Source organism: Zootermopsis nevadensis, unplaced genomic scaffold (genome assembly GCF_977971745.1).
Source record: "Zootermopsis nevadensis isolate Lab colony 2312 unplaced genomic scaffold, Znev_1.0 Znev_ptg000002l, whole genome shotgun sequence".
Taxonomy (NCBI): domain Eukaryota; kingdom Metazoa; phylum Arthropoda; class Insecta; order Blattodea; family Termopsidae; genus Zootermopsis; species Zootermopsis nevadensis.
In genome coordinates this window covers 5,530,199-5,542,618 of record NW_028259134.1, presented here as the reverse complement: position 1 = coordinate 5,542,618, position 12,420 = coordinate 5,530,199, and the positions used below count along the sequence as shown (strand labels likewise).

General features: G+C 40.4%; 1 protein-coding gene and 1 long non-coding RNA gene across 8 annotated transcripts in view; one reads left to right on the top strand and one right to left on the bottom strand.

The window, feature by feature from the left end:
- Positions 1 to 8,156, bottom strand: part of loco (regulator of G protein signaling family member locomotion defects) — a 45,930-nt gene extending 37,774 nt beyond the window's left edge. For all 5 annotated transcript variants that reach the window (XM_022062280.2, XM_022062282.2, XM_022062281.2 and 2 more), the window contains exon 1: positions 5,635 to 8,156. In XM_022062280.2, the coding sequence (XP_021917972.1) occupies positions 5,635 to 7,752 (2,118 nt within the window). In that variant the 5' untranslated portion in view covers positions 7,753 to 8,156. The remainder of the gene's footprint in view (positions 1 to 5,634) is intronic.
- Positions 8,157 to 8,192: 36 nt separating this feature from the next.
- LOC110829021 (uncharacterized) lies at positions 8,193 to 12,188 on the top strand. 3 transcript variants are annotated; one of them, XR_015536908.1, is made up of 2 exons: positions 8,193 to 8,641; positions 10,274 to 12,188. It is a non-coding gene; the product is annotated as an uncharacterized LOC110829021 (long non-coding RNA). The 3 variants fall into 3 exon arrangements; XR_002542834.2 differs by lacking the exon at positions 8,193 to 8,641 and adding an exon at positions 8,648 to 9,073; XR_002542833.2 differs by lacking the exon at positions 8,193 to 8,641 and adding an exon at positions 9,082 to 9,444.
- Positions 12,189 to 12,420: the final 232 nt, after the last annotated feature.

The window sequence follows — 12,420 nt, the reverse complement described above, 5'->3', positions numbered from 1 at the left end:
AGCGGAATGCATTCCAGCTACCAGTCCAGGCACAATAAAACGACTGGAAATATGCGAACATATTCACTCAATTCAGTTTTTAAGGTATCATGTGACCAACCTTGGGCATATAAACACTACAAATATCTTAATTTTGATTTTTTAGTCTGCTTCTCGTACTCTATACAGGAAGGCAGGCATAGAACATACTTTGCGTCCGTGCCCCGTAACAAGTTCAGAATCAGCTGAAGGATTCGTATGAAACTTGCTACAAAGACATCGGAGCACCTTTGTACTTTAAACTTTACTGTCATACATACCAACATGACGGCAGTGTGAACTTCTGAGATGGGATAGAAACTAACGCCACTTGATACAGGATCCTGAAATGTTATGCGGTAAACAGACGTACGCAGTTAAAACAGCACGAACCCGCCCCCACCCTGACAACATTTTTACACAAGATCCATATTAATGTTATCCACACAGCCTACATTCCAAATCTTCCAAGCATCCGCTTTACAACTAAATCACGTTCCTTTGCGGTGGAAACGCTTATTTACAGCGCCAATTTTCGTTATAAACGCACAACCCGTATGCAAAAGAAATAACAAACTAATACGCGTAAACCGTATCTTTACGAACCACTTTTGTTCAAAACATTCCTGAAAGCAGTGTGGCTTTTAAGCGCAGGACTGCCAAACGAAGTGACCAATACTGGACCGAGAGTGAATTCAGCGACGTTGCTCCGGACGGAACACACTAACGTTTCGGATGCCCTGAGAATGGAGACAATATGTTTCTCCGAAACGTTGTATCTATTTACGAGTCTTAAGAGAATATAGACACATTTATCGCCGTGAGAACATGAAATATCGCAAGAATAAACTCATTCGGAACTTTTTTCAAAACACAACAGAACGTTCTACAGAAATTGCCGTGACAATTTTAGTTCCATTTTTAATGGCAACTTTTAATTTGTATGTAATTCTACGACAAACTCACCCAAAAATAACTACGCTGTAACTGTTAGTAACACATAATGTTATCACAGATTACAAAGCGGATAAACAGCATAACAACCGATGCGCATCCTGGTGAGTGAATTATAAAACACGGCCCTAAGGCAACCGAAAATAGATCGAAACATGTCGCTGGTTGTTGCCAACAAATAATATGAAATGTGCATTCTTTGATTTGTTAGCCGGAAGCGTGTTTCGCTCCTCTAAAGACGCAACAAATTCTCTGGTTCAACACTGCTTCAATCAAGGCCGCGATCCTGAGCCAGTTCAATCCAATTTCATCCATCTTAATGTTACTGTCCATCTCCTCCTCGGTCTTCCAAGCGGCTACTTTCCAACTGGTTTCCTTACTCAAATGCTATACACACTCCCTCTCTTTCAAAATCCATCGCTTCCCCTTCGATAAAAACGACGCGACTTATATTAATCACCATCTCCTTTCTTCACCTCACATTAAAATCACGGCAAGGTGTGCCACTAGCAGCTGCTCTTTCTTACCTTCGACAGCAGAAGTTGATGCGGCTGTGTTCCACACACAACATATCCAAACATGTTCACAGCAGTCTCAACATCAGCAGTCAGTAACACTCAATAATTCCGAAGTTAAACCATCTTTGCCACTTAACATGAAAACTGCCACCGTAAAACATCAGACAATGAACCCTTTCCCACAATTTCTCTGTGTTAACAGCGCAATTCCGTCAACCTCGTGTTGGAAAACGGCTATGAACGTCATATCGCGAGCCCCAACTGCATTCAAGTGGCCTATTGAGGTAGCCACGCCCCTCTCACAGAGTGACAGCGCCCTTTGACACAGCTCGTTAGCTGCAACGAAGCGTGATGAGTGCCGAAGGACAGACGGGATGGCACAGAACGGAGCGAACTCGTCGGTGCAACTGGGCGAATCTGTTGCCTCCACGTGCACTGATTCCACAGCATTTTTAGGCACTGGAAAATATGGCGTCACGGGCTCGAACGCCGTAGAAAGTCTTCGGGCGTTTCACTGACCAAATCTAAGATTTCGCGAACGATAAACAAGTTTGGAAAAACACGTACGTCGTGACAATTCTGATCCGTTCGCCAGGATTTGACGTTTCTTTTTTATGAATGACTAGAAAATGAAGATACAGTAATATAACTCAATTAAGTGAAACATCTGCCTTCGTCAGGGTCGGATTTGAGGAGGGGGAGCGACCGGGGCCTCCAAAAAATCAACTTTTTACGGCGAAAAGCGTCCAGGTAATCATCGCGGGAAACCGATCACATGATACTTTTTCTTAATTACTTCTTGTTTATAAATAATTGCAACATAACCTAAATTTGTTGTTACTCACCGAGGCCTCCACACTTTGGCTGCCCCAGGGCCCTCACAAATGTATATCCGGCCCTGAGATATGTATAACTGTCCAGCAGCAAATGTGGAAATCCGCTTGGTCGTTCTAAAGTTGGTACATGCGTACAGACGAATTTATGATGTTCATAAATTAAGAATGGCGTAATAATTGCCCTTTCTAAATTCCCTGACCGTTAACCTTCGTCAATAACTGGGTCACGGTTCGCGTACTAGTGTAGTACTTAAAAGCTCCCGGGTTCGACCCTTTCCGTTAAAACTGGTCTGATCTTTGCAAATGGCACAAGCAACATCAGGGTTGCCAGATCAGTGACATTTGCGTCTGTGGCGGGATATTTGGTGGCTGTCAACGACGTCACCGTGAAAGACCAAGGGTAATGTGATCACGCGAAAGATGAGCATCGATCAAATTAGAATTACGGACAGCAGGAAATGTAAAGTACAAATTTGGAGTCGTTCCCAAGGGCATAACATCCATACCAAATTTCATGAAAATCCGTTTCGCCGTTCTCGAGTTGTTATATGATTACAGGGACGCAAATTCGCATAAAAAGAAACAAGGCTTACGAAATTATTCACATGGTGATTAAAAATATCTGCAACAAAATTGTATCTGTGTCAATTGTGATACTTTATGTTCCTATAGCTGAGGTTCCCAAACTTTTATACCTTGCGAACCCCTTAAAACATTTCATAAATTTCACGCCCCCCCCCCCTTCCAGAACAATTGCAAGCAAACAGATCTGACATAAAATTTAGCTATGAGTATACATCACTGTAAGACAACTAAACTGCCTCAACCAAGCAAAGGATGTTAAATGTGTTTCTACATATTTCGTTAAAAAAAGTTGTTCATACAAACAACAACACCACCATCCCCCAGAGGGGGCGCCCCACACTTTGGGAACCTCTGTCCTATAGGGATGAACACAATGATATTTGGCACTGTGTTGTATTTCGGTAGATGCGAATGTTTCAAAGGAACATACTGTCTCCCAGTCTTGCAGATAGAGACAGCATGTTCCTCCAAATTGTTGGTATTTACCAGTCCACACAGTATTACAACTCAGAGGGCCAACACAGATACAAAGCTCCTCATATATATATAACGATATAAACCACCTCTTCCTTCATCCCTTTTTGGCCCACCATGCTCTAAAATGCCCTCCTCAATCTGTTTCACACCAATACAAAACAACAGGTAAAATTAGTTTTTTTTATATTTTAATATTTACACTTTCAGATACAAATTCTGAACTGCACTGTAGAAACAATTCCCTGAATCGAGTCTGCTTTTAACATCCTTCTGAACGCAATACTCTGCACTTTTCAAGGGATTTATTAGACTCCTTCATACAGTGATCTGTCCTGTACTCTGGTGATAAGACATGAAGACGTAGTTAGTTTCCTCTGTGTTTACTTCTGAACCAACTTCTTTATAGCATATGACAGACCTGTTTTCTTCTTTATGATACTTATGCTTTGCGTATTAAATTAACAGTCAGCGTAGACAAGAAGCAGGTTCAGTTCCCTCTTTTTCCTCATGGCATATTCTAAAGCAAAGCTGAAAGGCACTGGTGATACAGCATCTTCTAGTTTCAGATCAATCAGAATAGAAAACGCAGCAAATAAATGCTTACCTGTGCGGACCATACTACAGGTTCAATTTAAACACATTTTAAGTAGAATAACCAGTTTTAAATACAATGAGACAGTTAAATGATGCATACGCTGTCTCAAAGTATACAAATAGCTGATGTAAATGGCAATTCACTTGGAGATCCAATCAAAATTTTGAATAGGTGAAAAAATTTCTTTAATCAGTTCTTTAATATTCATGAGACTGATGATGTTAGATATTAAAATACACACAGCTGAACTGTTAGTGCCTGAACCTAGTTTAGACAAAGTTGAACTAGTCATTGGGAAGTTGAAAAGTTATAAATCTCCAGGTATTGATCAGATTCCAGCAGAATTAATTAAAGTTGCATACCGAGACACATAAGGTTATTCAGTTAATTTGGGATAAGGAAGAGATGCCACAAAAATGGAAGGATGAGGGTTTGCAATTGAATGGGACACATCAGCTATTGTCATATGCTGATGATGTTAAGTTATTTGGAGACGACATAAATACAATAATGAGGAATGCAAAAGTTTTACTAGAGGCTAGTAGACAGGTGGGGCTAGAAGTAAATTCAGAGAAAACTAAGTACATGTTGGTATCTCATGGTCAGAAGACAGGCGGGCAAAATTATCTTAGGGTAGCAAATAAGTCCTTTGAAAGGGTTACAAAGTTCAAATATCTGGGAACAACAATAACAAATCAAAATGACACTCATGAGGAAGTTAGGAGGAGATTAAATTCTGGAAATGCTTGCTACTTATCAGTTCAAAATATTTTGGCTTCCCATCTGATTTTTAAGAACCTGAAAATTAAAGTGTACAAAACAATAATCTTGCCTGTTGTTTTGTATTGGTTGCGAAACATGGTCTCTCACTCAGAGGAGGAACACAGATTGCAGGTGTTTGAGAACAGGGTGTTGAGGAGGATATTTGGGCCTAGGAGAGAAGATGAGGAGGTATGGAGAAAACTGCATAATGATGAGCTTAAAAATCTGTACTCCTGCCCCATTATTGTCAGGGTGATTAAGTCGAGAAGAATGACATGGACGGGGCATGTAGCGTGCATGGATGGGACAAGAGGTGTGCACCAGGTATTGGTTGGGAAGCCTGAGGGGAAGAGACCGCTGGGGAGACCTAGACGTAGATGGGAGGATAATCTCAGGTGGGATCTATGGGAGATAGGAGTTGAAGGAGACTGGATTTTGTTGGCCCAGGGCAGGGTCCGGTGGAGGGCTTTGGTTAATTCGGTGATGACCTTTCAGGTTCGATAACCATCTAGTTAGTTAGTAATGTCCCTATGTGAAAGTTTTCCAAGAATATCTGTACTTAAGTGGTACCCAATCCATGTGTATGCTCATGTGACATGTTGCATATTTATATAATTTCCTACATAATTTGTGAATATGAGGTATGAATCAAAGAGAAATATTTCATGTTCCAAGTTTGGGGAAAAGGCAATGCATGAGTAGAATGAAAATATTTGAGAAAAGGGTTTGATGGAAGGAAGGGGAGGGCAAGTTGGATAATGATTACAAACTTCCCAAAGAAAAATATATACTGAATACTTTAAATTCTTGTGGCACGTATCAACTCACCACAGTATACCGACTGAGAAACACGTAGGATAGGTAAAAGTAAAATTTTTGTCAGACTCACCATGTCTCCAGGACCTGGTGAAGTCTCAAAGCAGTTGGCTACAAAACTGCGTAGCTCCTGGAGGCTGCCCCAGTGCTGCCCTCTGCTGGATGAGAGGCTCAGACTGGTCGCAACCAGATCCCTTTCATCACTTGGAACTTCAGCCACCTTCAGGTCCTCCAAGCTGAGTGTCATGGGTCGCAATGGTGCGTCAAATACTTTAGGACTCAATTTGCAGGAAAGGAGCATATCATGGGACTGCCCACTGCCCACACTCATAGCATCTACTGACTTGACACTCTTAATAACGCCAGAAAAACTTGGAAACTTGAAATTTGCACCATTTGCAGATTTTTCTTGGAAGTTAGCAGAAAAAGATTGAGAAACTGTTTTGTTGGTCATAAAATCTTTGTACTTATTCTTATATGTTAAATTCAGTTGGTCTTGGCTCTTATTGGTTCCACTACTTATGCTCATGTCATCGTTAGATCTCGCAGTCATACTGTTACCCAGCACTGTCCCTCCATGATAATTGGAGAAGTCGTAAACTGGCACATCCACAGCTCGCTCCGAGTACATCTCAATATGAGGATTTGTTTTCTGTTCCTGACCATTATCTTCACTAGAGGCGCTACTGAGAGGAGATCTGCTACGATTGCTCACAGCTAGAGCACCAGAAAGATTCATCACTGGATCAGGCATCACACGCACAGTCAGTCTATCATCAGGATGTTTTGCTAACCTGCTGCTATTAGCTGAACCTGCAAGCTCATACACACATGATTTCGGTTGATGTACCCCACTTATATGACTTTGCTGTGTTTCATGATTGTCGTTAACCATCTGTTGAATATGGAGTCTCTGGTTCTGAACATCCACCACAAGAATGCGATCAGACTGGTTGCCACAGTCATCTCGAAAACCAATCCCCGAGTCACTATTACTAGACGCTGTTGTAGCTGTACTGCTGGCATTACTAGGCTGAGGAGAGTTGGCAACTAATGGCTCTTCCACATCACGATTTCCTGCTGGCCCAGTCTCCTGACTACTGTACAGAACCTTTATGGCAGACACAATTGGATCTGATGAGCTTGGGAACTCACTACAGAACCCAGTCGTGGCATCTACATTGCAATGGAGCTTGAACGCATCTGCTTTTGCTGCATGCTCACCGTGACTTCCATGCAAGCGCAATTCAATGGCAAACACATGACAAGAACTGGAATGGACTAACTCCCCACCATCATTGTCATCTTCCACTGGTCTAACTGCTGTGGTAATTATACCAAAAAACCGTCGTTCCTCATCTGAACTAGTTCCACAAAATGTCACTCGATCACTGGGATATTCTGCTAATGTCACTTTGTGACAATTTGTCAAAGTAAGACTGCGTGTATAGACACTCATTAGCACCAATGTATGCGCACGTTTCTCTGTGCGCAGACGTTTGATACAACTGCGAACTACTTGCAACCTAGAGCCTGGCAGTAATTCTTTCGGCATCTCTATTGTCCCAAGGTATCCAACTAGGGCTCTGTATTCCACTTTGTCCCTATCAGGTTCACATGGTTTCTCAGTCTGGGAAAGTGGGTAAAGACGTGGAGGTGGGAGTGGAGGTTCCCAATGCTGTGGCAAGGGAGGTTTGGATTTTCCAGGGCTCTGCAATATAGCAGATGATTCAACTGGCTGCTCTTCAAACATGGCTCCAGTTCGAAGAACCCTGACAATCTTTGTCCCTCTGCTCTGTTGTGCAATAGCTGTTGAGCGTTGGTTTTGTCCTCCATTTCGTGGCTTGTGCATATACTTTGGTTTAGGTCTGGCTGGGATGATGGCATCTTCATCTGAACTATCTGAATAGTAATTCTCTGCTATTTGCAACTTCAGCACTCCAGAGGAGCACCCAATTAGACGTACTACATCATCATGTGGAACTTTACTTACACTTTGCCCATTTACAGCCACCAAATAATCACCTGGTCGAAGGCCTGCCTTCTCGGCTGGACTTCCAGCAACAATGCAACTCAGAATACACGGGTGCTGCCCAGATATTGTGAAACCAAACCCATTCTTTCCTCGACTAACTTCAACTGTTCGAACTCCGTAATTCGGACGCTTTTTTCGACGCCGAATTGGATGCATTTTTGGAGTTCAAGAATCCAGGTCTTACTAAATTAGTCCAAGGTCACATCTTTTATATTCTTTGGTTAGATGGAAAGTAAGTATCATGACGTAAGTATCCTCATGTCTTAATAATGCACTGTACAAAGAACTCCAACATTACCTACATTACGTAATATCATTTTAAATTTAACTTCCAAGATGGTTAGGTTGACCAGCTGCAGGAATGATGACCCCATACTTAGATCACTTTCCGCTCTCATCCCTATATTTGTCACCTGTCTCACAAGACACATTTCAAGAGTTACAACAACCTGAACGTCGATGTTCTTTCATATATTTTACCTAAAAATGTCACAATACATTTCTGTCAAAAACATAATACCAAAACAAGCCATTTTGAACTTATCGTGCCTCAGGCGTTTGACAACAAAAGAGCACGAACGCCACCTACTATGAAATATGTTAAACTGCTATGTAGTTCAGTCGCACCTAACTTCATATACTGAAAATTACTCAATTATGCACGGGGTTTGGGGTTTACGCTGCAAGTTGTAGTATTTGGTGGCATTTCAGCTTCTTATGGCGACATGTATGAATATCGATGTCTTCTACGTGAGCACGATGCAGTATTTCAGAAAACAGACATCTTCAATGTAATAGGCCTATTTGTTCCGGTGCAACTCTTAATAAATACGTGAAACTATTCCTTGTCTCACATGTGGTACCTCTCTGATGAGTGGAATAATACACGGGACAGATCTTTTATAATTCACAGATCCAAGGCTAATTACGTCTAAAGAAGATGCGACGACGAAATTACACATGACAAAAAAGTCGCGTCCTGATTAGGATTTGAATGAGCAGCTGCATCAATGACGAAGATGGGGATAATGCTACAATTATGAAGGTATGTACCATATGAACAACATAAAAATGTATACTTTTAATTTATTATTGATATGTACTGACTTAAATGAAATGCATACATTGTACATTCTCCATTCGCGAAAAGCTGAGAATCCCAGAAGATAGTCATCTTTATATTCATCTCCACGTGGTTTCTTCCACGTTAATCCCATCCCCCGTCATATCATGAATATGCAGTGATACACAAAACATAAATGCTGGAAAATTTTAATTTTTAAAACTATTCTTGGACATCTATAGGCCATCTAATTTTAATCAATTGTTAGTTAACTGACGTGCATACCTGAAGATTAAGCTTTCCTTAAGTACTTTCTTTGTATTTTTTGCAAATTGTTTTGATAGTTATCTCTGACCATAACACTTATCGATAGCACAACTTTGTTTCCTGTGGTTGGTAACAACACAGGCTACGGTACGTTAAACCAAATTTCATGTGATAACAGCTGTTTGGTTGCATGATGTTTACACAATAATCTGGAAATAAATACTATTTATTAAAATAATTAGGAACGACAATAATGTTTTATAATGTGGAATATTTCCATGACATTATTCTGTTGGTGCTCGTAGACAGTATCACATTTACAATAGACTAGTGTCGAAGCTTGAAGTCCAAAACGTACGACGTGGACAACTATAACTCTTTTGAACTTTTTCAAGAAAGGGGTTGTTACTTCCTAAGGGAGGATTTCAGCCCCAACAAAATTGTAGTGTTTAAGCAATTAATTAGCAACGACTGAGTCTAATCTCAAGTATGTTGTAGTCTAGGATTACAGGGACCAGGTATGAAGCAATTACTATTCTATGCCTTCAGTGAGAAATATATGATAAGATGAAAGGAATTAAGTTATGATTTTCATACTTGGTTGTACAAGTCAAAGTGTAACGCCACATTACATTCATATTGTAATGACCCAATCACATAAATTATGCTGTTGATAAGTACATAATGTCATTCATTTATGGGCTAATGACACTATGAGTAATTCAGACTATGTTGCATCAAATGACTGGTGAATTTCAAAGGATATAGAAGTGATCATGACCTACCTTTTGCCTTCATGAACTGAGGAAAACAGCTGAAACTGAAAATCTTAGTCAGAATGGCCAGTCTCAAAACAGATTTGAAAGTGGAACCTTTTGAATACTAAGCAAAAGCTTAATCACTTGGTAATAATGTTCAGTGTACATAATATATACAGGCAGATCAAATTTGATCTGGAATCTTTATTTTCTCAATACATCCATTGGCAAATCTGGGTATATGGGGTATATCTGTAGGGGAAAGTACCTTCAGAAGAGTGCCTATTGTAAAAAGGGTGAGACAGTTTATTAATGTGCTATGATAAAAAAATAGCCAAAATTACACTATACTCTTATTACCAAATTCATATACTAATTAATAACTTTGCACTTAAAATTCCATACACTTAGTTCACTAATAGGTCAGACGTGATTATACTCTGTTACTTTAGTCATACCAATTAATCAACAGAGTGGAAGGTCAAAAGGAATTCATTTAATGTTACTTACTTAGGATACTTAGGTGATCCATTCTTCAGTGCCTTAAGTATCTGCGGGTCCCAACTTTCCGTTTGTTTTGATCTATTAGGGTGGCCGCATGCTCTGGCTTACTGGAAGGCTTACATCTCTGAAGGCAAACCAGAGCGTGTGTGGTGAATTTGGCCGGAAACCAAGCCTCCAATAAATCTGCAGTCGCTTGATTTCTTGCCTCGAGGTTTGCTGAATGTTTACAAGTTGTAACGTGCATGGGCAGAGACGAGGGTAAAGGCAAGGCTTGTAGCATTTAGTCATCTCAACCAACCACCAAGAACTTAACTAAGTTAAACTAAGTTTAACAGTTCCATATGTGTCCTCACCCATTCGCAGGTAGTTATGCCAATCTGTCGGCTCTAATTGAATTTCATTCAACAAATTTATATGAGAATGTTTTGATCCATCTAACCAACTTCTGACCCACTTAGAACGTTTCAACTTTCTTTTCTTTTTCAACATTAAAGTAACAGCAAAACCGATTAAAATTGCATTGTCTTCACTGAACATGTTGTAGCATCGACTGAAAAAAAAAAAGACTGAGCACAAACCTGCCAAAAAAGTCTTTACGTGTGTGGACTCTCAGAGGTTTGAGACTTACCTTCAGACTTTAACTTGGAAGGCAGGCCTTCCGGCAAGCCGGAGCGTGTGTGGCCACCCTTAGACAGTCGGTAGGACTCCTTGGATGAGTGATCAGCCTGTCGCAAGGACTCTACCTGTACACAGGAGAGCACAACACAGACATCAAACATCCGTGCCTTGAGTGGGATTTGGACCCACGGTCCCAGTGACCAAGCGGCACAAGGCCCACACATCAGACCACGCGGCTACTGTGACAGCTCATTTAATGTTATATATTTAAATTGTTAACTGTTAGTGAATAAACATTTAATTTTTAAGGGCAGATTTTAGCTCTAGTTTTGTTTCAGCATAGTAAACTTTATTCTGTAGATAGTAAGATCAGCAGCCCACCTTCTGTCACCAGTGATGTTAGCATACGTGCATCTCTTCAATGCAGTAGATGTGAAGTAACTCTGTGCTTGGGCTACATGACAGAAATAGGGGTAGAAGAGATGTAATTTTTCCTGCTTGATTATGTTTGTGTTCCATAATGACTGCATAAACTTGTGACGTTGCATGAAATATTTCTGTTATAAATTGTAAATGTTATTAGACCCCATGATAGTCCTCTGGGTTGTATTCTGTTCTCTTATATTCTAATGTTGTGTGTTCCTCCAGAATGTTGGTATCTACATAGAAATCCATATGACATTACAAACATGTACATTTTCACCACAGAGTGAACCCCCCATATCCCATTAATAGAGCAAATAAATATTAACTGGCTAGACAGAGTACATGGAACTCTACTACATGATATTCTTTTCTGAGCTCCTGCCATGATCTAATAATTGTCTTTTCTAGATGAAACATTTTATTACTGTCATACAAAGTGTGCCAAAGTGTTACACTGTGTCTCATGATTGAGTGGAAGTATGAAAAGCACAGTTTTTAACATTTCTTTACTATATAGAAATAAACATGACTTTATTGTGAAACATGCTACAATAATTTCAGCAGAATGGGTACCACATGCCTTCTAAAATGTAAGTGATTATTAATTTATAAACAAAGAAATTGTGTTGCTTTTGCTTCTTGCAAGGGATGTATCACTTAAAATGCTACCCAACAATTATGTAGTAGGGAGCAACATAAAATCAGAACAGGTCCATCCTATATAACAGAATCTCCCAGCCTTCACTGACACATTTGAGTCCAGGTCACATTTGTTACTAGGCCACTGCTCATGCCACTTTTACAAAAGCTGTGCAAGTGTGAACATGAGCATGATGTGTGTTCATTCTTGAACATAAATTTCCATCAGAATTGTTTGCTGCTGTTTATGAAACATTTAGAAATGTGTCTCCTGAGAATTATGTACCAAATAAGAGAATACACCAACTAACTAACTAGATGGCTTACCGAACCCGAAGGTTCATCACCGAACTCACCAAAGCCCTCCACCGGACCCTGTCCTGGGCCAACAAAATCCAGTCTCTTTCAACTCCTATCTCCAATAGAGCCCGACTGACATTATCATCCCATCTATGTCTAGGTCTCCCCAGCAGTCTCTTCCCCTCCGGCTTCCCAACCAATACCTGGTGTACACCTCTTGTCCCATCCATGCATGCTACATACCCCGCC